Source organism: Rhamphochromis sp. 'chilingali' (assembly GCF_963969265.1).
Source record: "Rhamphochromis sp. 'chilingali' genome assembly, chromosome: 2".
NCBI lineage: Eukaryota > Metazoa > Chordata > Actinopteri > Cichliformes > Cichlidae > Rhamphochromis > Rhamphochromis sp. 'chilingali'.
Genome location: NC_137930.1, coordinates 6,601,684 through 6,626,197, shown reverse-complemented (window position 1 = coordinate 6,626,197; position 24,514 = coordinate 6,601,684). Strand labels below are relative to the sequence as shown.

Sequence of the window (24,514 nt, the reverse complement as noted above, 5' to 3'; positions counted from 1 at the left end):
GTGTTTAAATACTTAACCGCTATGCATATACATGCAGGTTTTGTAGGAATTTAAATGGGATTTAATGTTTCTATAAAACAGACACCTAGGGGTTGAAAATATTCATCTTATAAACGGCAGTCTTTATTTATGTTTTTCTTTGAAGTTTTTGGGACATGCTGATAAATTATCTAGCTAAAAAAATGAAAAAGTAATTCAAGGATACAAACTATTTAAGGTTGATGCCAGGCAAGCCTCACTTGGTTAGTGTTTGCAAGGGAAACACAGCAGAAGTAGCTTACAAAGCAAATAAGAACATTGTTATGGATTCTTTGCTATACGTAAAAGCATGAGTAGCTGACAGTTACACACCAGTTCATGTTGGTAGTGTTTACTTTGTTATTTGTTATTTAGTTTTGCTTCCCGGTATTCCATGATTACTGTTGCCTGTTGATAGTTACTTCCACTTTCTTATTTGGGTCTTAATTATTTACACAAAGCATCATTATGTCATAATATTCTTTTCATTATTTAATTCCTTTTTTAAAAAACATGTGTGACCAAATGATTGTACACCACTGCTGCCTTTTTGGTCAGGACACACTTTTAAAATACATTTTTAATCTCAATACTTTCATTTTTTTTCCCCTGGATATATAAAGTTTGAATAAAATAAATTAACACTTCTGTATTTTCATATGTGAACCCAACTCATTTACTTAACAGCTGCAGCTTTTTCTTCTTTAACCTTAGTGCATGGGTTGTAATTAACTAGCAGAAACAAATCTGTGATACAGTGACAAATTCAGCCAGTGCATTTATTGGCATTTGTAGCAACAAGGCCAGTGGAGGAGCTGGGATCAAACCACCAACCTTACATTTAATTTAGAACGCATGATGCCTCCTTTACTCCAACTAGATTACCAAATGTATTTATTAAAAAAATAGTTAGCAGTGTGTAACATAATAGCATTTTCCACTGAGCGAGCAATTACACTCCTTTTTAATAGCACCACAACAATTAAAATTTGTTTCAAGGGAACCTGTAAAACCAAATTGTAAATAATTGTATCCAGACTGAGAAGGTTCATTCAAAACTGCAATAATATTACAGTTTTTTTTCACAAAAATATTTCTGACAGTATTTATGACCAAAAAGGCTTTGGGGGGCTTTCAACGTGGAAGTGCAGGATTCAGAGGCTAGTGTTGCTAAGCTCGTATAATACCCACATTGTGTTGTAGTTTAATTGTGTTGGGTAAATTAAGTTTACATTTACAAATAAGCTGACTCGTCCACTTTGCCATGATAAGAGCAGGAGCAAAGCCAACACATGACACCATCTGCTGCCACAACAAGCATCACCTGTAGGCAGTGCTGTGAGTGGCAAACACTTGTCCTTTAATCAAAGCAAAGGGCTGCCAGTTAATAACCAAGGAAGAGGAGGTATAGATGCCAAAAGCAAAAGACAACACCTGTTGTAACAGGCTAAAACCCTGCTAGCAGCTGTTATAAGGAGAAGTAAGAGTGTGAACAAGCATGCAGACACTTTCTCATACTCATGTGGGTGGAGGTGTTAAACGGTTTGACTGAAGGGTGGTACTAGAAGAAAGGTCACAGGGTTGTTTATCCACGAGGATTGTTTAAGAAAATATTATGTGGCGATTTTGTGTGCAAAAATGGTATTTTGGCCAAAAGGTGAGGGAGATCACAAAATCAATATTTGGTATTTGGCGAATAAGGTGATTACCATTGGAAGGATCATAAGTAGGGATGGGTACCGGTATCCGATGCCATTATGGCACTGGTTCTGACATAAACGGTAGTAACCAGACCGAAAAACAGCGCACATTTTGGTGCTTTTTTTTCCTGAGATGTAATACACTTTGGATTCTAGCCAATCATTTTACCTTTCCAAGGATAGTAGGCGGGCCCAGGTACATACGTTCTTTTACAGCAGAACTACAGATTAAAAATGGCCAAGGTGAAGCGGTCAGAAGTCTTGCTGTACTTCACAGTAGTGATGGGATTTCCGGCTCTTTTTAGAGAACCGGCTCTTTTTAGAGAACCGGCTCTTTTGGCTTGGCTCACTAAAAAGAGCCGGCTCTTTCAGCTCCGAACCGGCTCTTCATGTTATTTTGTTGCTTTAATTAATTTATTATTAACAACAATATAAAATTATGCACAAATGGAATTACTAATGTAAAAAAAAAGTGGTTTTATTTATATATATTTATATATAAATTAGTGCTGTCAAAATTATCGCGTTAATTGTTAAGATCAACGCGAAATGTTTAATGCATTAAAAAAATTTAACGCTGATTTTGTTTTTTTATTAATTTCCTGTAATCTAAGACCTTTAAATTCATGAGCACCTCTGGAGGAGGGGGCAACAGTGTGCTATGCTGGCATTTGGCCTGACAGAAATGATTAGAAGAAGAAGAAGAAGTGACACCATGCTACTATCTAGCTAACACTAGCTAACACACGCAAGCATGGACGAGGGCGGACTTTTGGGTGGAAAGTTTCTCTTTAAGAAGTTGCCTGATGGCTTGTTGGACAAAACGAGAGTAAGATGCACAATTTCCAACGCTGAATTCAAGTACCACAGAAGCAGTTCATCACTGGCGTATCACCTGAGAGCAAAACACCCAACTGAATCCACCTCTACGGGACCTCGCCAGTCTACGCTTCAGGAGTATGGTGCTTGTGGACGAATAACAAAAAATGTGAGAGAAAAGGTAACCAATTCCTTGGTTGTTTGGATAGCTAAAAACTGCCGACCAGTTAGCATAGTAGAAGATGATGGACTGAGAGAAGTCATTTGTGCTGCATCAGGAGATGAGTGTTACAATCTGCCCTCGAGAGGAACCATTGTGTCGAGACTGCACACTTTGTATGGGGACCAGAGGGCTCAGCAGTCCAGCAAGCTTGTGCAAGTAAGGAATGTCGCTCTCACCGGAGACCACTGGACTTCGGTGAACAACGATAATTACTTAAAATATAAAGAATAAAAAAATGTAATTGGAGCCAGGCTATTAATAAAGTAATTGAGATTAATCGCAATTAATAACAGAAAATTGTGAGATTAGTTAGTTAATTTTTTTTAATCTATTGACAGCACTAATATAAATATATGCAGTGGCCACTAGAGACAAAAAGCACGTAAAAACTCCAAAACACATTGCTAGCGTTAACTGAACTTCCAAAACAGAGCTACCTAGATCACTTAAATTAAACAATTGAAAGCATATGTGTATTGTTTGTGTATTTATACACAAGCACTCATATATATTCAAACAATTTAAAAAAAAATGTTCATTTACCTGTTACTACCACACACCAAATCCAGTCGTTGGTACTTGCTGGGTTGTTTAGCTACTAGGCAACAAAAGCTCAACACTGCGCCCAGCATCCTGGAGCACTTCTGCTGTCTTTTGTACGTGTTTTGGAGTTTTTACGTGCTTCAGGGTTTGTACGTGTTTTGAAGTTTGTACGTGCTTTGTCTCTAGGGGCCACCATAAATATACTTTTATTTATTCACTCCACATAAAATTTAATAAATAAATCATATAATACAAAAACCAACTATTCACATTTCAACTTTTAACTATTTAAATTTTCAGCTTTTTCCTTTTAAACAAATTTAAAGTGAAACATACAGTGGCCCTGAGAGGCCAAACGGACTGCAACTTCAGAAAACACTTGCAAAAAGAAAAATGCTGCAAAAAGAAAAACACTGCAAAAAGAAAAACACCTGCAAAAAGAAAAACACCTGCAACACCTGTTTAATCCGAGTGACCACCTGGTCAGCTGGTGGGTAACAGGCATCTCCGAAAACATTAGAGCACTTTTGCAAATATGTGATGTCTTGATGAATCGAGCAGATATTAGAAGTTTACACAGCACCATTCTAGCATGAAAATATCTTAAAAGTTTATTTTGTGACCCAGAAAGAGTAATATTTCAAACTCCACCACTCTGTGTTTCTCCACCACTGCCTTGTTTGAGCTTTGGTCGAAATGGATTCTGGGATATTGCATTTTGTCATTTTGAGCTGATTGGAGACCAGAACAGCCAATCAAATATTTTTGCATCCAAGTCTGTGATTGGTTGGTTTTGTGGCACAAATATAACGGTGTACAGAAAGAGTTGAGCATGCACGGGCAGAAATGTTGAGAGCGTGAGCAACACATTGCGAGCGAGCGCAAGTGCAAAAAACTGAGCAAGAGAGGCTGCTATTGTGTGTGTGTGGATAATAGCAAACACTGAAATACATTTTTTGCACGCAGCAATGAATTTTGTTCACTCAAATTCAGCTTTTCTTCGCTCAAAATAAATTTCTCCTCAAAATGCAACACTTGCATCTGCAATTTGTTTTTTATGTGCGCTCAGAATAGTGGCACAAAAATAACGCCATATAGAGCTGCAGAAAAGGCTAACGTTGTTGTCTTTTTACAAAAAAAACCCAGCTAAACATGAGAGGTTTTAGGACAAAGTTTGTGTTTTCCATTGTTTAAGCACCAGTTCCAACCAAATGAGGTATGTTGTATCAACAGAAAAGGCTAACTTGGTTATCATTTTGCAGAAAAAAAGAGACTTCTAAAAATAAAAACATAAGAGGTTTTTGGACAAAGTTTGTGTTCTCCATTCTTTAAGCACCGTTTCGACCACCGTTTAAGCACCGGCACCGTTTCAAAAGTACCGGTTTGGCACCGATATCGGATAAAACCTAAACGATACCCATCCCTAATCATAAGGTCACTAAACAGACCACATCATCTACATGTTTGTATGTGGCTCCCGATGAAAGAAAAGGTGCAGGTGTTAGATATCATGGTAAAATTGTCCACTGGGGATAATCAATAACCAGAGTTACCATTCTCTGAGTCTGCGCTTTCTAATTTTTATGAATGGCCACACCACATTCAAGATGTTGATGGACAAAAATCTGTCATGAGCCACAGCATGATGTTAAAGGGAATAAAATAATGTGATAACCTTTTTCATATAAAATTAGAAATAAAATTGCAAAAAAAAACCCTAAAACAAATCCTTGTCAGATGCCCGAACCACCTCAACTGGCTCCTTTCAATGTGGAGGAGCAGCTTCTCTACTCTGAGCCCCTCCCGAATTGCCGAACTTCTCACCCTATCTCTAAGGGAGAGGCCAGCCACCCTTCAGAGGAAGCCCATTTCTGCCGCTTGTATTCGCAATCTTGTTCTGTCGGTCACTACCCACAGCTCGTGACCATAGGTTAGGGTAGGGACGTAGATCGACTGGTAAATTGAGAGCTTCGCTTTTACATTCAGCTCTATCTTCACCACAACAGAACGGTACAGCGTCCGCATCACTGCAGCTGCTGCACCAATCCGTCTGTCGATCCCCCGCTCCCTTCTCCCATCACTCGTGAACAAGACCCGGAGATACTTAAACTCCTCCACTTGGGGCAGGGTCTCGTCCCTGACCCGGAGTGGGGACTCCATCCTTTTCTGCCTGAGGACCATGGCTTCAGATTTGGAGGTAAAAACATGAAAATGGAAATAAAACATGTTATATGTTATTGTATGCATTAAATTTTTTTCACACACAGCAAGAGCTACAGAATCTTACTCAGAACCAAAACCCTGCCCATTACCCTTATCTGTCCTTGATTTGGAAAATGTTTATGTATTCACATAGCTGACTAGTAGGTTAACCCTAGGTTTAACCTGAAGTATTTCCATGCTTTTCATGGAAGACACAAACTTATTAAAGAATAGTTAGGCTATTCTTTGGCGACTTTGAAGTTTACTTTAGGTACTTAAAGATATATATTTTGCATTTATTTGCCCCATTAAATACTTAAATAGGAGTCTAAATACTTGGAAAATAATTATCAAAACAAAATTAGGTTTAAACCCAGTCTAGTGAGCATCTTCTGCACGTTGTCCTGCTTCCAGAAGGACAATGTGACCATCTTTACAAAGCAAAAGTAAAGTGTGAATTTTTAATTTTTATCATTAGTAATCAGATCTGGCAGCACGGTGGTTAGCACTGTTGCCGCACAGCAAGAAAGTCCTGAGTTCAATTCCTCCATCAGGCCGGGGTCTTTCTGTGTGGAGTTTGCATGTTCTCCCCGTGTTTGTGTGGGTTCTCTCCGGGTACTCCGGCTTCCTCCCACCGTCCAAAGACATGCAGCTTGTGGGGATAGGTTAATTGATTAATCTAAATTGTCACTAGGTGTGAATGTGAGTGTGAATGGTTGTCTGTCCCTGTGTGTTAGCCCTGCGACAGACTGGCGACCTGTCCAGGGTGTACCCCGCCTCTCGCCCTATGACAGCTGGGATAGGCTCCAGCGCCCCCCGCGACCCTGAAAAGGAGAAGCGAATGGATGGATGGATGGATAGTAACCAGATCTCAATCCAACAGAGCACCTTTGGGATGTGCTGGAACAGGAGAGTCACATCATGGGTGTGCAGTCAACAAATCGGGAACAACTGTGTGACGCTATCATGCCTTTTCCTGAATTCTTTTCAAGCATCAGACGCTCAGGATGATGTCCCTGGCTCCGCTCGTGTAAGATAAGATAAGATAAGATAACCTTTATTAGTCCCACACGTGGGAAATTTGTTTTGTCACAGCAGGAAGTGGACAGTGCAAAAGTTATGAGGCAAAAATTAGAATACAATAAGAATAAATACAGTACACAACTGTACAGAATAGAATAAAATAAAATACTATATACAGTAGAATAAAATAAAATAAATATACAATAAGATAAAAATAGAATACAAATACAAATACTATATACAACTGAGTAAAAATACAACGATGACAGAAAGGATTATTGCACTTAGTATTATTGCATATGTATGGATGTGTGTGCTTGATCAGTTAAAGTAACAAAACAAAATGAAATACTTATTATTGATGGGAAAAAAACTACTTGGTGAACAAAGTTTGTTGTGCTAGGAGTTTACAAGAGTACAGCAGTTCATCAGAGATATTCTAACAGTCCCCCCCCCCCCCCTTTTTTTTTGTTTTCTGTCTCATAACAAGATTTTGCAAGTAATTTTTCTGCCCATTCATCATGCAATGATCCAAACCAGGTGGAGGAAATTTCTGCTATTCCCAAAACAATGGATTGTGAAACCTTTAAGTGAACTGCGACAAACATTACCTTGAATCCTGAAACCAATTATGTGCTGTTTGTAGCAAAATCCTTATATGCATTCTTGCAGGAAATATACAAAATAAAATCATGACTGAGCAGAAAGAATTACAAGCTGGCATTCATTTTAAGTGAGATGTGTGCAGGACAGCAATTCTAGCGTGTGTGTGTGTGTGTGTGTAAGGTATACTTTATTTTTAGCTGAGATCTGTTTGTTCAGGGTTTCAGTTTTCAGGAACAAGAAAAGATGTCATGAACTTTTCCAGTTATATATTCGTGTGAGATTCCTCTGGATGAACCCTGCAGTAGACAAATCCACGGTAAAAAGACCACCAGAGGCAGTGACCCACATGATGAACAGCTTAATTTTTTACCTTCAATCATTCTATACTCATTCTATTATTGCACATGGCAGAGAGATCAAAAGTTCATTCAATATGCTCGAGTATGTTGGCCACAAATGCAGTCTGAAATAGTCATTATGGTCCTGAGCTGCAACAGCAGGCCTCTTTAACATCAAAAGGATTTGCTTTTTTGTCATTGTCCGAGATTTTGGTTTGGGGTGAATTGAAGAAAATTCAGGAAGGTAAAAAAACAAAACAAAAAACCAAGCAGTGAAAATACTGCAGTGCATTTATTTGGTGCTATGGTTAGGAGGTTACTGTAGATAAAAAGCACAGTTTGAGCTTCTTCTGCACTTCAATCTCAGTGTTGTAACAGAAGAAATATCCAGACTGTGTTTGATCCAGGTGGGAAACATTTTAACAATTAACAGTCAGATGAACAAAACAAAGCTTCAACTGCTTCAATTGAGTCTTATTTCGTTTCCAGACCTTGATATCACATGTCCACTGCACTTGCTGCTTTCATAGTTACTAGTCTGTCATATTTTAACCAAATTAAACCCAAGATAAGCATCTTTTTGGACCACATATAGTCCTAATATAGCCATGAAAATCTGATCCCTCTTCTTGAGCACGTTTTCACTGATCATCAAACACACACAGGAAATTTAATAATGAAAAGTAAATGAATGGTGTTTGGGCAACACTAAGAAAAAAAGACCATGTCCTCTGTATACTATGTTCTGTTACTCAAACTCACGTACTGGAAAAGGTTAACAGCTTTAATTAGCAGTTTAGAACCCAGTGTTTAGAGATTTGTCTAATTTCAGCATTTCCTGATTTCTCTTCATATTGACATTCCTGGGTCTTGTTTCTCATCTGCTTCTATTCAGTGGTTCATTTTATTTTTTATGTATTTTTGCCTCCCTTGTGTTCTCGTGTCAGTTCTGATCCCATCTCTTTGTTTTGTCTTGTTTCCGTTTGTGTCATGTTTGCTGTAATTTCTCTGTTTTTCCCTTTGTTCTTGATATCTTTAGTTTTCTTCTGTGTTTGTGTTTCTAGTTTTATTTATCTGGGTTCTATTTTCAGTTAAGGTTGTATTTCCATTCCATCCCTCGTTTTTGTTAGCTTCCCATCTGTTTCCATTTCTTATCATGTTTTCGTCTGCCTGTGAGTTTGTGCTTAGTTACTTCCTGTTTTATTTTGTTAGTCCTTCATCTTATGTACTTTCTGTTTAGTTTTCCTTCTGTCTTGTTTTGAGTCTCAGCTGTATTCCTACCTGTTTCCACTGCCCTCGTTATCTTGTTTATTGTCTGTGTCACCTTCTGCTCATTGTCATGTTCTCCCTCATTACTGTGTGCTTGTCTGCTCCGTGGTTCCCGTAGTTACTGTTTGCTGTCTTTTCTCTTGCTTGTGCTTCCCAAGTTTCCCTGTGTTCCCTAGGAGTTTATATCCCCCAGTCAGCTTTTCCAATGGATCATTTTGCACTTATTTAAACACCCAGCAATAAAGGCTTGATTATGTGTTCCACTTCCAAGTCCTGCGTTCTGCATTTGGGTCCACTACCTGCTCGCTACATGATAAAAATATTGCATTGATAGCTTTAGTTCACAGGTGAGTTTCTCCAGAGGCCTGCTATTATGTATCCAAAGTTTCAAAAATCCCCTTCTCTGATTAGCTGACCTCACAGGTACTGTTCGTTTTAACCACATTCTTTGTTTAGCTGTGCTCTCAGGTAAGTCTCTTCAGAAGGTAGAAGATAGATAGGTTTCCAGACCCACCGAGAACACTTGCTTGACAAGAAGGATAGGCTGGGTATGTAATTTTAGAAAACAAAAAGCAGTCTGGGCTATTCTACCAGCTGAGCAACTCAACAATCTGGTGATGAATGGTGAAGAAAGCAGGGGTTACATAAAGCAGATAAGTGTAATGACAAACAGGTGCATTAGCTAGAGTTCAGAAGGCCACACCGACTCCTGGGATGAGGTAATTCAACACACACACACACACACACGAGGGACCACGTCATCTGTTTCAGTTGTTCCTTATGCATTTAGTGCTTCTCGGTCTTCACTGGCTCTTTCCTGATGTTGTCGGCAGCTGGATTTGGACCTCACATTAAAGTTAAATTGATTTGTGTTGAATTCATTGAATGACAGTCTACATGTTGTTCCATGATACAGTTTCTGAAAATCATATTAACTAATTTTATAAAACAATGTGATTTCAACTTAAATGTTATCATCATAAAATGATTAGTTCAGTAATTCACCTCAACTCGATAAAAGATGTTTCATGGCATTCTGCGTATTTTCTTCTCCTGATTGTATTTTTGGCATGCTGCTAATCAGCCTAAGAGCCGTCTAAAGAAGATCATTAGTCTGGCTGAAGGGGCTACAGATGGCCTTTTGAAAACAATATAATATTTTTAAAGAAAAGAAAGATTAAGAACACAGTGGAAGAGAGGCTGTCAAACGGAGGAGGATGAGAGGGGAAGTGGAGAATGATGAAGAAAAAATTATCAAAGGGGGCAAAAGAACATTTTTATGGCCTGCGATTCAGCTGTCTGACTTTTTGTTATGATGTGAAAGCTCACCAGAAGCAGTGAATGAAAAAGTCAAAGCAATGTTCCAGACACGGCTGTGCTGTATTCAGAGTTCAGCAATCACTAAGGCCAGTGAAACAGTCCTGACGAAAGTGACCCAGCACAGAAAGAAATGATGAATGAGATTTGTCAATGAGGTGATCCACTTTTTGCAGAAACACACTGCAAGTGCCAGTCAGCCTCGAGAACAATATCACAGGGCTTTAGACACGGCCTGCCATAACCACAGAGGAGTCTAAGTAGGATTGCTTCCCAAATATACAATAATAATCATCATTTTTATTATTAAAAAAAATGTATGGCAGCAAATCCTTTTTCACAGCACTGTATGTGCATAAATTTGTATTTTTGTATTGACTATGATTCCAGTTGTATAAAAAAAAAGTAGCCATTTTTACACTGGTTTTAAAGGTCAATAAACTCATTTCCATGGTAAGTTTTTTGGTTTAAATACCTAGATTCAAGCCCTATTTAATGGATTTAATAAGTTTTGATTTTAAAGTGTTAAAAAAAGAGATGAGGCAGGATATGTTTTGGAGGGCTTAGAGTGTGGCTAAATTCTAGGAAACTGGATCCATAATGTTCACTGAATTCAGCCTTTTACATTGTTACATTGTTAGCATTGTAACATTTAATGAATAGCACCATTCACTAAATCTGCAGCTGGTAGGAAATTAATTTATCCAAGAAAAAAAACAAACAATTGGTCCAAACTTTTAAAGCTAGCAGTGATAATGATGACTAAGCAAACCCATTATGGACTGAACCTCTGAGGCCCTGAATACAAATGATCACAACAACGCATGACTGTTTGCTAGCTTCGTTTTGTCTTGACAAAATTAAAGTATGAACAGCTCAACCCAAGATCAATGGACCAGGCTGGTGAGGCAGAACAGAAACACAAATAATTGCATGCAGTCAGTAGTAATTTGATAGAAAAATAAATTGGTTGCAGGTAAAGGGGCAGCAGAAAGAACTGAAAGTTGATCACTTGCTCCGTCTCCAAATGCCATCTCAATTATTCTATCTGGCAGTAGTGTTGTGGATTTCATACTGTTCAATCTACATTTGAAAGAGATTTTTGTTCTTATTAATTCTGTGAACTAAGTTATTATTTTTTCATGCCCACTCTCAACATCTATTCCAACACAATTAAAAGACTTAACTATGTTGTATTTTTCTCACGGCAGTCATTAATTGGCCATCAGAAGGCTTGGGCAACCTGAGGTGAAGCCTTTGGCTGGGTAAACACAGGATGAATATAAGCCCGAGTCATTACGTGCTTCTCTAGCCTGTGGTTACTTTAAGTCACTCCTTTGAATCTGTTTCTTGGTCTTTTTCCTTTTTCCTTTTTCCTCTTGTTTTGAGGGCAGTCACCAGCACATTTCCTCCCCCACCTTCCTCCACCCCATCACTGCTTCCTCCATCTATAGCTTGTTAAATTTGATTGACAGAACCAGATATTTGTGGTGAGTGTCAGGGCGCCGAGGGTTTGGAAACGGAACAGAGATGTCCACGCATGGGGTCCGCATGAAAGTCATCTCCATATATGTTCTTTCACGCCGTTTTATCTTCACCATTTGTCATGAATGATTTAACATGAGCACATGGAAATTACTTTTCAGACATTAAAATATTTTTGAATAAGTGTGGCTGATTGACATCTTATAATAGATGTTCAGCCCCTATAATTTGTTGGCAGACACACTGTTGCATAGCCATCAGCCGTTTCAGAGCAGTGATTTTCACTGGGCCCAAACTGCTGCAATCCAGTGAGAAGTGAGAGAAAAGAAGCAGACTCTAATATAGGACTGTGTGTGTCCCTGTTTCTGGTAGAACAGACTGGTATGTCACTGGCCTATCATCATCTTCCACAATTCCACATGAATATCATGAATTCAAACTTGTTTGCTTTTGGACAGGCAGTCATCTCCAAACAATTTCCATTTTATTTTCTTTCAATCCTATTTATGAAACCAATCAGTCAGAATCCTGCGCTGCAGTTTGTATTATGCATACGACTAATCACAACAGTGGACATTGCTTGAAATAGTTGTCGAATTAATCTACATGCAAATGATCATTTGCTTATGTCCACAGACTGTAGCTACATCCACTGCTGCAGGTTTAGGTTTTTTTTTTGACGTTCTCCTTAAAGTTTGCTGTGGTGGGATTTCAATGCCCTGACTGATATATTTAATGATTCTCTTGCAAATATACCTGCAGTTTGGACAACTGATTAATGGCCTGGAAGACCATGAAAGAAAGCTAAAGCAGATAATGACAGAGCTCTAAAATAAAAAAAAAGTCAAGAATACATTTAAGGAGGTAAATAGTCAAAGTCTACAATTAAGACCCCTCCTTTGGTGAACATTAATACAAATAATACACCTCAACCTGGTCAGCTTGGTTAGCTAGACCAGTAGTTATGAAATACAGTAAGTCCACTTGTGTTGCAAAAGTGACCCTTCTTATGGGTTTAGCTGGAGCAGGGATGCCAACTGTTCCATTGCCAAATACATCATTCGGTAATGCTAACATGATGCTAAGGAAGCTGAAGAACTTGGGTTTTAATCGGAGGTGGCAAGACTGTTTAGTGGATTGTGTCTGATACACGGTGGGTGTCACACGATGTCTACATTCAGCAAATAGACCATCTGATTGTTGTCCAAAAAACACAAACCACAATAAAAAAGAACCAAATACATGTCAACTAACATGAAAGCAATTTTGTGCTACAAAGCATGTTCGGTGCAGCTTTCTTTAGCAGACCTGGCAAAACCAGAGATAATAGGTATCATGATTGGTTATTAGGTTTTTATTTTAACCCAGACTTTTTGCTTGAGCCTAAGTGGTGCCCTCATAAAAGAGGGTGTTTCGGTGCATCAGTTGATGCCCCCCCCCCCCCCCCCCCCCAAAAAAAAAAACAAAACAAAAAAACAACAGTAACAACCGCAACAGTATCAGGTACTATCTGCTGCAAGAGGAGAAATGCTTTATCTCATATTTGGGAAATTCTGGGTTAGAACAGATAATGGATGGGTATCCCAACAAAAAGCAACATTGGTGCCACAAATGAGGCTGGGGAAGAATGCCTTACAAAATCTGTAAGCTTGTAAAGGTTGTAAACTTCAAAACTGATGCATTTATACATGATATTCAATCAAAGCATTTAAGCCTGACGCTGTCCCACAATGAAGGAGATGCAGAAATCACTTTAGCATTACACAAAATCATTATTTTTCTTAATGTGATGTTCTCTGTAGTGCAGCATCAGTGGAAAACAGCCTCAGAAAGTACATCCATCCATCCATCCATTCGCTACCGCTTATCCTTTTCAGGGTCGTGGGGGGTGCTGGAGCCAATCCCAGCTGTCATAGGGCGAGAGGCGGGGTACACCCTGGACAGGTCGCCAGTCTGTCGCAGGGCCAACACACAAGGACAGACAACCATTCACACTCACATTCACACCTAGTGGCAATTTGGATTATCCAATTAACCTATCCCCACAAACTGCATGTCTTTGGACGGTGGGAGGAAGCCGGAGTACCCGGAGAGAACCCACGCAAACACGGGGAGAACATGCAAACTCCACACAGAAAGACCCCGGCCTGATGGTGGAATTGAACTCAGGACCTTCTTGCTGTGCAGCAACAGTGCTAGCCACCGTGCTGCCCTGCTGTATATTTCCACTACACATGTATAGTTCCATACATACTGGGTAAAACACACAAACACACTGTCTGTCGTAATTATGTTTCATTGAGTCTGATCGTACCTGTTTGATCTTCTTTTATCTGTGCAGTGATACGATCAGTGATCACTTGTCAGTGCTTTGGTGGTGCTGATGGTGTGTGTGTGTGTGTGTGTGTGTGTGTGTGTGTGTGTGTGTGCCTGCACTCTACAGTGTTCTATCCTTATTAAAGACATCGTGACACAATGATGAATGCCTCTCCAAGAGAGCTGAGATAACAGATTTTGCTGCTTGGCCTTGAGGCCAAGAGGTTACAAATGACATTTCAACTAACTTTATACAAGAGAAGCCCATAGTCCTCAGCTTTGAGGGTTGTTTTTTTTTTTTTTTACTTAATTCAACTTTTCTCAATTTGCTTTCAGTAGTAGATACACTGGATTTCATCAAGTATTTTAATTTGATAAATAGATCTCATTTGTCTCTGATGCCTATCTGGATCCCAGCCATCCACGGTTTCAATGTGGAAAGCCTGTGTCCTACATTATAGTGGGGCAAGTCATCATATAATCTGAAAAGATCAAATTGCATCGGAGTTTAATTTAAAAGCAAAGCTTTTAACCCTAAATTGTTGCTTAATGACAGCAATCATTAAATAATGTCACAATGCTTTTTAGGATTTTAGTGAGGTTTGTTTTAGACATTTTCCAGTATAAAATATTAAAGAAGGTTTTTAAACTTTTTTACATTTAGATACATAGTCTCCATCCTTCCCAGGTTATTCAATATTAAGTATCTGTCAAACAAAAGCATCACATTTCAATTAGACACACATAAATTAAATAAATTAAATAATTGCTGTCAATCCATGACAGTAATCTAGTGCTGTGCTTGTGCAGCTTAGCTCTGGAGCCCATTTAATTAAAACTTTCAGATACTGTCTTATTTCGCGGTGTAATCTTCATACGCTTTATCCAAAGCACACTCTGTGTTGAATCACCTACTAATTATATTCACGGTATTTAGGGATTCACTGTAGCTGACTCGCTAGCAGCATAGCCTCTTCACCTGTCCTTTCTGCACCTGCATGTGCAGTGCAGAGCAGCTCCCTGAGTCCTACTCATACAGAGGTCAATTATCTTGGTAATAGTTGTACATCTTCACTCTATACGACTCTGGATACTGTGGGTCTGCTGAAAAAGAAAGCCTTGAATCAGAAGTACTTGATGTGGTATAACTCTCAAATGTGGACCTTAAAGCAGATAACTCATAAGCTGGAGAGTAAATGGCATCTCACAAATTTAGAAGATTTTCATTTAGACTGGAAACATAGTTTGTTGCTCTACAAAAATACCCTCTGTGAAGCCAGAACCTCTTGTTATTCATCCCTGATTGAAGGAAATAAGAATCCTGGGTTATTCTTCATCACTGTAATGAGGCTTGCAAAAACTCAGAGCTATGTTGAGCCAAGAATTTCTTTAATCATAACGAGTAATGACTTTATGAATTTCATCACAAATAAATTTTTTTTAAATTACTCATAACCATCTCACAGACATAAATGGCACTAGTGAAGGTTATAAATTATCTTCTTGTGGCTTCTGACAGTGGACTCATCTCTTTCCTCGTCCTGCTAAAACCTCAGTGCAGCGTTTGATTCTGCTGACCATATTTTATCACAGCGAGAGCATACTGTAGGTATTCAGTGCGCTGCATCATATCTATCTAATAAATTCCAGTTTGTTCATGTAAATGGAGAGTCCTCTTCACACAATAAGGTTAATTATGGTGTTCCACAGGGTTCAGTGCTAGGACCAATTCTGTTTACATTATACATGTTTCCCTTAGGCAGTATCATCAGAAGAATACATTTTCACTGCTATGCAGATGACACTCAACTTTATCTATGCATGAAACCAGATAACACACACCAACTAGCTCAACTACAGGAATGTCTGAAAGACATAAAGACATGGACCTGCTTCTAAATTCAGATAAAACTGAGGTTATTGTACTCGGCCCAAAAAATCTTAGAAATTAGGTATTTAACAACATTCTTACTCTGGATGGCATTGGGTTGGCCGTCAGCAGCACTGTGAGGAATCTTGGAGTTGTTTTTGATCAGACATGTAGGACTGCTTTCTTCCATTTGTGCACCATCTCTAAAATTAGATAATCATCATCTATTTATTGCTTCTAGGCTGGACTACTGTAATTCATTTTTTATCAGGATGTCCTAAAAGCTCCCTGAAAATCCTTCAGTTGATTCAAAATCCTTCTGGAAGAGTACTGACAGGGACTAGAAAGAGAGGTTCCTCTTCATTGACTCCCTGTCAAATGCAGTTTTAAAACTCTTCTCATCACATACAAAGTCTTGAATAATCAGGCCCCATCTTATCCTAAATTGTACTGTATCACCCTAGTCCAGTACTTTGCTCTCAGACTGTTGTTTTACTTGTGGTTCCTACATGGGAGGCAGAGCCTTCAGCTTCCAGACCTGTTTTCTGTGGGACCAGCTCCCAGTTTGGATTCAGGAGACACCTTCTCAACTTTTAATATTAGGCTTACAACTTTCCTTATTGATATTTGTAAATTTAGAGATTCTTCCCTTACTTACGCTGCATTGGGCCTAGGCTGCAAGAGGCGTCCTATAATGCAATCAGTGTTTCTTTTTTACTCACCTTTTTTGTTCACTCACTATGTGTTTATCCCAAAAGGTTGATTCTGTTCATCTGGACATAGTGTTTTCAGTGGGAGAAATGTGTGTTTATATACCGATCTGCATTTAATCGTTGGTCATTATTTATCTGGCTCTCTTCCACAGCGTGTCTTTGTCCTATCTTCTTCCCTTCACCCCAACCAATTGCGGCAGACGGCTGACCCTCTCTGAGCCTGTTCTGCCTGAGGTTTCTTCCTGTTTAAAGGGAGTTTTTCCTTCCCACTGTCGCCAATACGCTTTGTCACAGGGGGTCAAATGATTTGGGGGGGTTTTCTCTGGTTTTTTTTGGATTATTGTAGGTCCTTTTCTTTACACTATAAAGCGCCCTGAGGCAACTGTTGGGATTTAGTGCTATATAAATACAATTGAAATGAATTGAATTAAATAAAGAAAATGCTTTCTATGTGCAGAAAAAAAGGGCTTTGTAAAATGATTAGAAATTCTATTACACACTTGAGCATGATATCAAGAGCTTTTTTAGAATCTTTATGGTCCATTAGAGGAAATGACTTCCACACTCTAAGATCAGTGCAATTTTCATATTTAATACACCCTTTTGGCCTATACTTCCTGCATTAGAACCTTATTACCTTCATGCAAGTCTTATTTAGGCAGGCAGATTGACTAGACAAGACAGATGCAGTGGCTACAGGACTTTTTACACAAAGGAGATATTTTACACTCTCGTATTAACTTATAGTCAGGAGACAAAGGAACTCATTTCATACTACTACTCTGCTGAATTCTTCTGACTTCACTGGTAAAACTTGCATAACCACATTTAATGTAAATACTTAATGAGATTAAACTGCTTCTTGCTATTCTACAGTATTAAGGAAAACATGTTCCAGAGGACCAGACTAGGACATTTTACACCAATACTCTCTCCTGAAAAGCTTTGTTTCACTGCAGGAATGTTTCTGGCTAGCATACAAGCAGGCTGTTTTCATTCTGAGAGGCTGATGAGTTGTTTGGACTCCACATCTTGGTCAAAGCTTTGCTACAGACGTCAGACATCCGTCAGATAGCTTATAAAGCAGAGTACCTCCAGATGGGCTCTATCACAGGCAATACCGTTTAATTTAACTATTTCCAGCTCTACTCTGAGTTAGGTAATACTCCCTAGGTATGAACACATGCACACATATTTGGCATGCAGATACAACATGTCAATTATAATTGCATGCAAGTTCAGTACAAGTTTATTTTGTCCAGCTCAATTCTGTGTGTCATATATTATTTAAACACACACCCACGCGTACATTTGTTCTCCCAAAAAGCTGTCATTGATGATATCGGTTAAATAAAAGCAGAAATTAAAGTTACTCAGAGTTGCTTTATATGTCAGACAGAATAAAATGAGGGCTGTAAAATGTCATAAAGGAACAAGATAAATTTAAAAAAAGGGAAATGGATCAAAATATCATCTAACTTAAACTTCTTGCTTCAGCTGAGTCCAAACTACACATTTAATATGAGCCCTAAAACCCACACCCCGCCGCATTTCCATAATCCCTCATACTTTTCTCCATACTATAATAAAACTTGACGAGATGGAAGAAAAGTGCGGTGATGAGAAGAGTGACAAGTTTACCAAGTAGCTTAAGGCGCAAAGATACTTTGGCGTCACCTGCTGGACGGAACAAGCTGCCTCCCGGTTTAACTGACTGGCTTCCATAAATAATTAGAAAGCGGTTGTGGTTAGTGTGTTTGTAGATGCAAGGGGAGATGAATTGGTGCTTTACACGAACTAGATGTGTGAGGGGGAAAGATGGAATAAAACAGTGAAATAAATTATTATGAGAATGACGCAATTGAAACGATCACTTACGCATTTTTACGGTTCATTGTTGTCTGACGGTCAAGCTTCAGAGACTTTAATGTTGTGTTTATGTGTCACATGTGTCATTCATATTAAACTACAGGCAAATGGACAAATACACAATGTACATGAAAGAAGCAAATGATATCGCTCACATTGGGCCAATGTGGATAAAATGCGCATAGCATTTCAGGAAAAAGACTCACAGGTCTGTTCCTGCTTCACTTTGCAAGTAACTAGACTTTTACGGTTGTAACGACTTCCTGGTGTCTTTAAGAGTGTTTAAAATCTGTTTTTACATTAGACCACCAGGCAAAACATTTGTAATTTCCCCCACGAGAACCACACAGACTGAGTGTTACTGTGCGTATTTCAGGCGAACGGAGGAAGGAGGGTGGGAGGTAAACGGTCCTCATTAAGCTACCGTTTGGACTTTCCCTCAAGTCCTTCAAGTCTGCTTTCAGTCTCTCTATCAGCACCACTGACTGATTTAGGAACAGCAGCAGCGGCAGCAGCTCTTCATTCACTCTCCCCTGTCAGGACCGCTTTACCGTGGTGCGCCCCAGACGCGCGCTCTCCTCACTTCAGGATGGACTCGTCTCCTTCTCTTCACCTTTACCACTGACTGTGACGCTGCCGTAGTTCAGTGGGAGTTCCCGGGGGAGGGGGCAGGAACTGTTCTTCTGTCCGCTGTTTCGCCTTTCCCCTGCTGGGTTGTGTATTGTTTTGATTGAACTGCCAGCGTACGCTCCATCTCCGGGCTGCAGTTCCGAGATGGGGATGTATCTGCATCTGCTGCTTTTGCAGTACTATTTCGTCTCGAGTTTTGTGTGCAACGCCATCGCGTTCGTGGAGGAGCCCTTCGGAGGGAGGTCGGACGGGTACTGCGGGCGGATCCTCCGGGCGCAGACCCACGGGACCCGGAGGGATGGGCACCATGAGTTCAGGCTCAGAGTGGAGGGAGACCCGGATACCTACCGGCCTGGCAGCACTTACAGAGGTAGAGTTGGCTTGTTTTGACACTTTGCGCAATTAGCGCGCAATCCTCAGAAAATTTAGCAAGTGGATTGTTTGCCAAGTTGAAACAGAGGCACGTGTACTTTTCAATTTCTGCTGTGTTTCACTTCCAAAACCACAACTATGTGTAATCACATGTTCTCACTGGCATCAAGGTAATAACCACAGCAATCACATTTTATTAGAAAATTGTAGCCTGAAGGACGCAATTTTCCAAACCCAGTCTGCTTCCTCTGGCCCCTTCTGGGAGAGTACTGGTTTGATAAGGATACTTAGAGTTATAATGTCTGACCTATATTCACTTCCTCTTCTCTCGTTGCCAGGAAATGGACGCAAACACACACTAACATACAAGTATCCACAGGAAGACTCACACAGATCTGGCTCCAATTAAGCTGACCCCTACAAATTTAAACTCCTCCTATCAGATGAATATGAGCACGTTTCAAAAAAGGCCTCTTTGGCCTGTGGCACAGAGATTGTTGATGAGTTTAGAAGAATCACTAATCAATTGTAATCACAATTCACTGGCATGTTTTAAGTACAAAGCTTCTTTTTTTTCTAAAAATTGAAATGAGTCCAGTGGAAGAGTGTTGGATGTGACCTGATGTGCTGCAGTTTTGCTGCAGGCATTTAAAACACGGATTGTAAAAAAAGAAAAGAAAAAAAAGGTCACCTTGTTTTAAAATCTCCCTGCTGTGATCATACCCCTGATCATGCAATGTTTTTGGCTGTGACACCACATTTCAGCAATCCATGTCGAAATTTTAATCAGCTATCAGGGTCCTATGAAGGACACCACCAAAGAAGAAATATCCCCCAGCCTTCATGGTGCTTAAGTAGGAAATAAGTTGACTAAAAAAACCAAACAGATAAAGCTGATAATATTGACACTTCTCCTCAGCGCCAGGAGCAAATTTAAGACAAATAGTATGAAAGTCAAGGTAAGGCTGAGCCAAATAAAATTTCACCCACATCTCATTATCTGGCTCCTGTTCCTGGCCTGTTCCCCACACAAAACTCCAAAAAGATTTATAGTTTTATAGTCTTTTTTTATTCTGCTGTGAGATGCTAAACTAGTATTTATATCCCTCACTCTTCCACATCAGTCCAATACTCAAAGGAGTGCTGCTTTTACATGTTTCCCTGGGTGACCCTCTGTAACAGCAAGACCCTGATGTAACAATGTAAACGCCTCTTTTGTGTTATTGTTGAGTTTCTATGCACACATCTTTTACAGTGGTCCTCCTGGCAACCAGCCCTGCTTATTTCAGAGGCTTCACTCTCATCGCACTGAAAGAGGGCAGAGAGGGCACCACAGATGACGACTACACCGGCCAGTTCCAGGTAAGGCTAAGCAGGTGTGGAGAGAAGGAGGAAGGAGGTGGGATCGCTGCATACCGAATGTGCTCTTTGCTCCTTGGGAAAGTTCCCAAAAGATGAACTCATTTGTATGCTTTAATGCACATGGGAGTCGACTTAGCTGCTCCCTGCTGTCTTCTGGTACGGAGGTTAAAGGAGGTATTGCTGACAGATGCAACACAGCTTCCCTGGATGAAGCTAGAAAGCTGTTGTGGTGGAAAAAGAAAGAGATTCTTGCTACCGCTTTGGTGCAGCTCTTTCAGGGTGAGGCAGACATGGCATCATTCCCTGCTAAATAGCAGATATTTCTTTCAGCGGAAGAAGGGGAAGGCAGAGGAGGAGAGAAAGAGGCATATAGGGACGGAGAGAAAAGAGATAAACAAGGAGAGTTAAGAGAGCGAGATGTGAAATGTTTGGTTCAGTAGTAACACAACTCCCACTGAGCGGCAGAGAGCTCCTGAAGAGAGGGCCAGACTTCCTCAATTACCTCCTGCTCAGTGTAAACAGGAACACACATCTGTAGCTGTGTTTCAACATGCTGATCCTAACCAGACTCTTACCAAACATGAGCGAGAGGCCGCTTTCATGTAACCATGGGTTTAAAGAGAGGACTGAGAAGGTTTAACCACTTGTTTTAGCCAGTGAGTGTCAGTTATTTATCAGTCTCTTTGTCCTAAACCACAAGCTTCCATTTCAATCATGCTAGGAACATCTGTGTTTGCTGGACCTCCATGGCTTTGGTTAAACAGCTTAGTGGAAACCCGATGATCCCAGTAGAAAGAGTGAAAGTTGGAATCTGGACAGCCAATCATTAATGAACTTTCCCACGTTTGAAGCAGTTATCTTAAATCCGTAACACTGTGCGGAACGACTTCTCTCTCTTTTTTTCAGCATTTGTCTTATTTACTTCAAAACACACTAATTAAAGACACCCCGAGGAGAGTTTGACCACAAGGAGAGCAATGTTTTTAAAAGTGGCTTTTTTTTGAGCTGCCATCAGACGGTGACTGAAATGAAAACAAGTATGTGGGTGGTGCGATGCTTATTCCTGCTGCTGGTTTCACACTACAAAATCAAACCATTAGAATATTGTGACTCCTGACCACTCCACCACCACCGCCTCCATCTGCCCATCAGGCCTAATCATCAGAGAGTTTTCTGTTTTTTAGGCACAAGCTGACAAACTAGCTCATGTATGTAATTAGATTACTACAGCCTTTAACTGTTATTTATGCAGCCTAACAGGCTGAAAGAGCCTCGAAAGTTAGTAGAACTAAAGACCTTCACAAGTAAAATTAAAACAGTAAGTTTCAGGCAAGTGCTATGACTTAACACAGTTTGCCTTAACTTGTTCCGCTGATATTCATCCACTACCAATTATGGTACGCTGAATCAGTCACCGCTTTCTCTGCTCTGGCAGCGGTGTATATGAAAACTGAGTCAGCAAAAGCTTGACCTATGTTGTTCTGGTTTTGACACACACAGTATGCCTTATGGTGGGCTATCGGTTGTTAACCCCCCTACAGAGGTGGGTCTAACAGCTTCTCTCGTGGAATCCCAGCTTCTCATTCTGTTGAACTTGGAAAACAGAGGTCTGTTGGTTGTGCTCTTTTTAAAAATGTATTTAAGTTTCACATTCAAATGCATTTTTTTGGAAAATTTTGTTTCTGTGATTGAATTTCTAGTATTTACTGACAGCTTTATTGTACATTAACATTTGTCATTGCAATGAATAAGCAAATCAGCGACACAGGCGACCAAATGTGCTAATAAAGATGGATGTATGCGAGGAAGTCTTTAAACTTCCTAAACATCACTAAGGGCTACATAATGCTTCAGCTAAATACAGTGTTTAGGATTGTTATAATAATCTTAACGCTGTCTGCTATCTCAGTAGCTTTGCATGAATCACAATCCAAAATAATTCTTATGAATTGGGATATAATTAAATTAAATACAATTTTATTTATACAGTGTCAAATCACAACAACAGTCGCCTCAAGGCGCTTTATATTGTAAAGCAATCATATGACCCCCTATGAGCAAGCACTTTGGCGACAGTGGGAAGAAACCTTTGGCAGAACCAGGCTCAGGGAGGGGCGGGACCATCTGCCGCGACGAGTTGGGGTTAGCATCTTGGTGCAGCCCCTTAGTTCACTCTTTGTCTGAAACGAGCCGTATTTGCCGTTCTTCATTTAAAGACACTCACTTTTTCCAGCTTGCCTCACTTCAACACCCAAAAAAGTTCACATCAAACAACAACAAAAGACGGTTTCAAGTTGAACTTTACTTGAATAACGGTCAGGAAATCCTTGCCTGTTTATTTTCTAAGAAAAAAAATCCTTCACCTTACCTTTACTTTATATTTTCCACCTGTTTGTCCAAGCCTCACCTGCGGTGTTTCTGCACCCCATCAGTGGGGCTGGCCCTGACAAAAGGATTCAAGAGAAGAAAAAAAACACCTTTATTTCTTATACTGCAGATGCACTTCAAGGTGCTAAAAAATACAAATAATTAAACCTAGACATAAAAATTTCACTTATCAGTTCATCCCCCACGTGCAACCTGGGTTCTTGGTTGCACACTGCACACTGTGGTGGGTCCCAAACACAGGTGATTCTGAACATTATTCCATTTGTATTTCTATATTTTTTATAGACAAACTTTAAATGTACTTTTAAATAAATCCATGTTGTGACATTAGTTTTCTTTTAAAGCATCTTTTTAAAGAAATGCATAAAAATGTCCAGGCTTTGCTGAAATATCCGTTTTTTCCAACATTCTTCAGGTGAATTGTTAATTCACAGTCATTTGTTCTGCCCGCAGAGACTAAAAGAGAGGGAGAGATTGAACTGATACTTAATATATTTGTTTACTGGTTCATTGGTTCATTTACTGGGCTGCTTTTGCTCTGGTAATTCTATATAGTGTGAAGTCTCACATGCCTGTCTTTGCCTCCTGCAGCAGAGTTGCCTCTAGGTTTGTTCTCCAACTTCTCAAACAAGAACATTTTTAATGAACATTCTTTGCAAATGATAAATGACAAACAGCAGCCAGAGGATAAACAACAACACACACCCCCAAAAAAGTCATCCATTAAAAACATTGAACACGAAAGAGAAAAACACCAACTGTTGAAACTAGCTGTGTGCTGGTCTGAAAAATTGAGTTCTTGAGGATGAAAGTGTTGTGAAAACCTCTTAAGGCAGAAAAAGTAAACTTTATAAATGTGGATTTTTCTTTCTAGCTCACTGTAGGAAAACAAAGATTCCAGAAACACCCCACATTGTTTGGTCGCTCCCAATAGGACCTTGGTTTTGTCTGAATTCAGATGAAGGACATTCGGTGACATCTAATTCAGCTGGGCAGTCATGCAGTTCAGCTAACTAGCTTTTTGGTTTAAACAGTTCAAACTTCTGTGTGATTTCTGCTCCTTGCACCTCCCTGTCTCAACCTCAGAGTCCCAGCAGAGTCTGGAGTGAAGCTGATACCAGGGAGTAGGCAGAGAGCAGAAACTGGAACAGTGTGGGCTGAGCTTGAACTGAATTAAAGTTGACAATCTGCCTTTGCAATCTGTTTGATACATATTGGTAGAATCCATCAGATTCTCTTTGTTCTTTAATTGACAGTTGTGATTTCCACTTTTCCCAAAAATGTGGGAAATGATTAAGGACCAATGAGATAAGCTCTTGTCAAAACCTTGTCAAGACTGCTTGGTTTGGAAAAGTTCTGAAAAGTTAATGTGGGGGTTGAAAAACGGATACCTAGCATAGTTCACTTGATTATCGAAATGCAAACTTTACTTTGGATTCACTTGGTAACAG

The 24,514-nt window shown here is 39.7% G+C and overlaps 1 protein-coding gene across 1 annotated transcript in view; it reads left to right on the top strand.

The window, feature by feature from the left end:
* The first annotated feature begins 18,800 nt into the window (after nucleotides 1-18,800).
* Nucleotides 18,801-24,514, top strand: part of spon1b (spondin 1b) — a 122,836-nt gene continuing 117,122 nt past the window's right edge. The window contains exons 1-2 of the mRNA XM_080876651.1: nucleotides 18,801-19,311; nucleotides 20,569-20,675. Of these exons, the coding sequence (XP_080732777.1) occupies nucleotides 19,086-19,311; nucleotides 20,569-20,675 (333 nt within the window). The 5' untranslated portion in view covers nucleotides 18,801-19,085. The remainder of the gene's footprint in view (nucleotides 19,312-20,568; nucleotides 20,676-24,514) is intronic.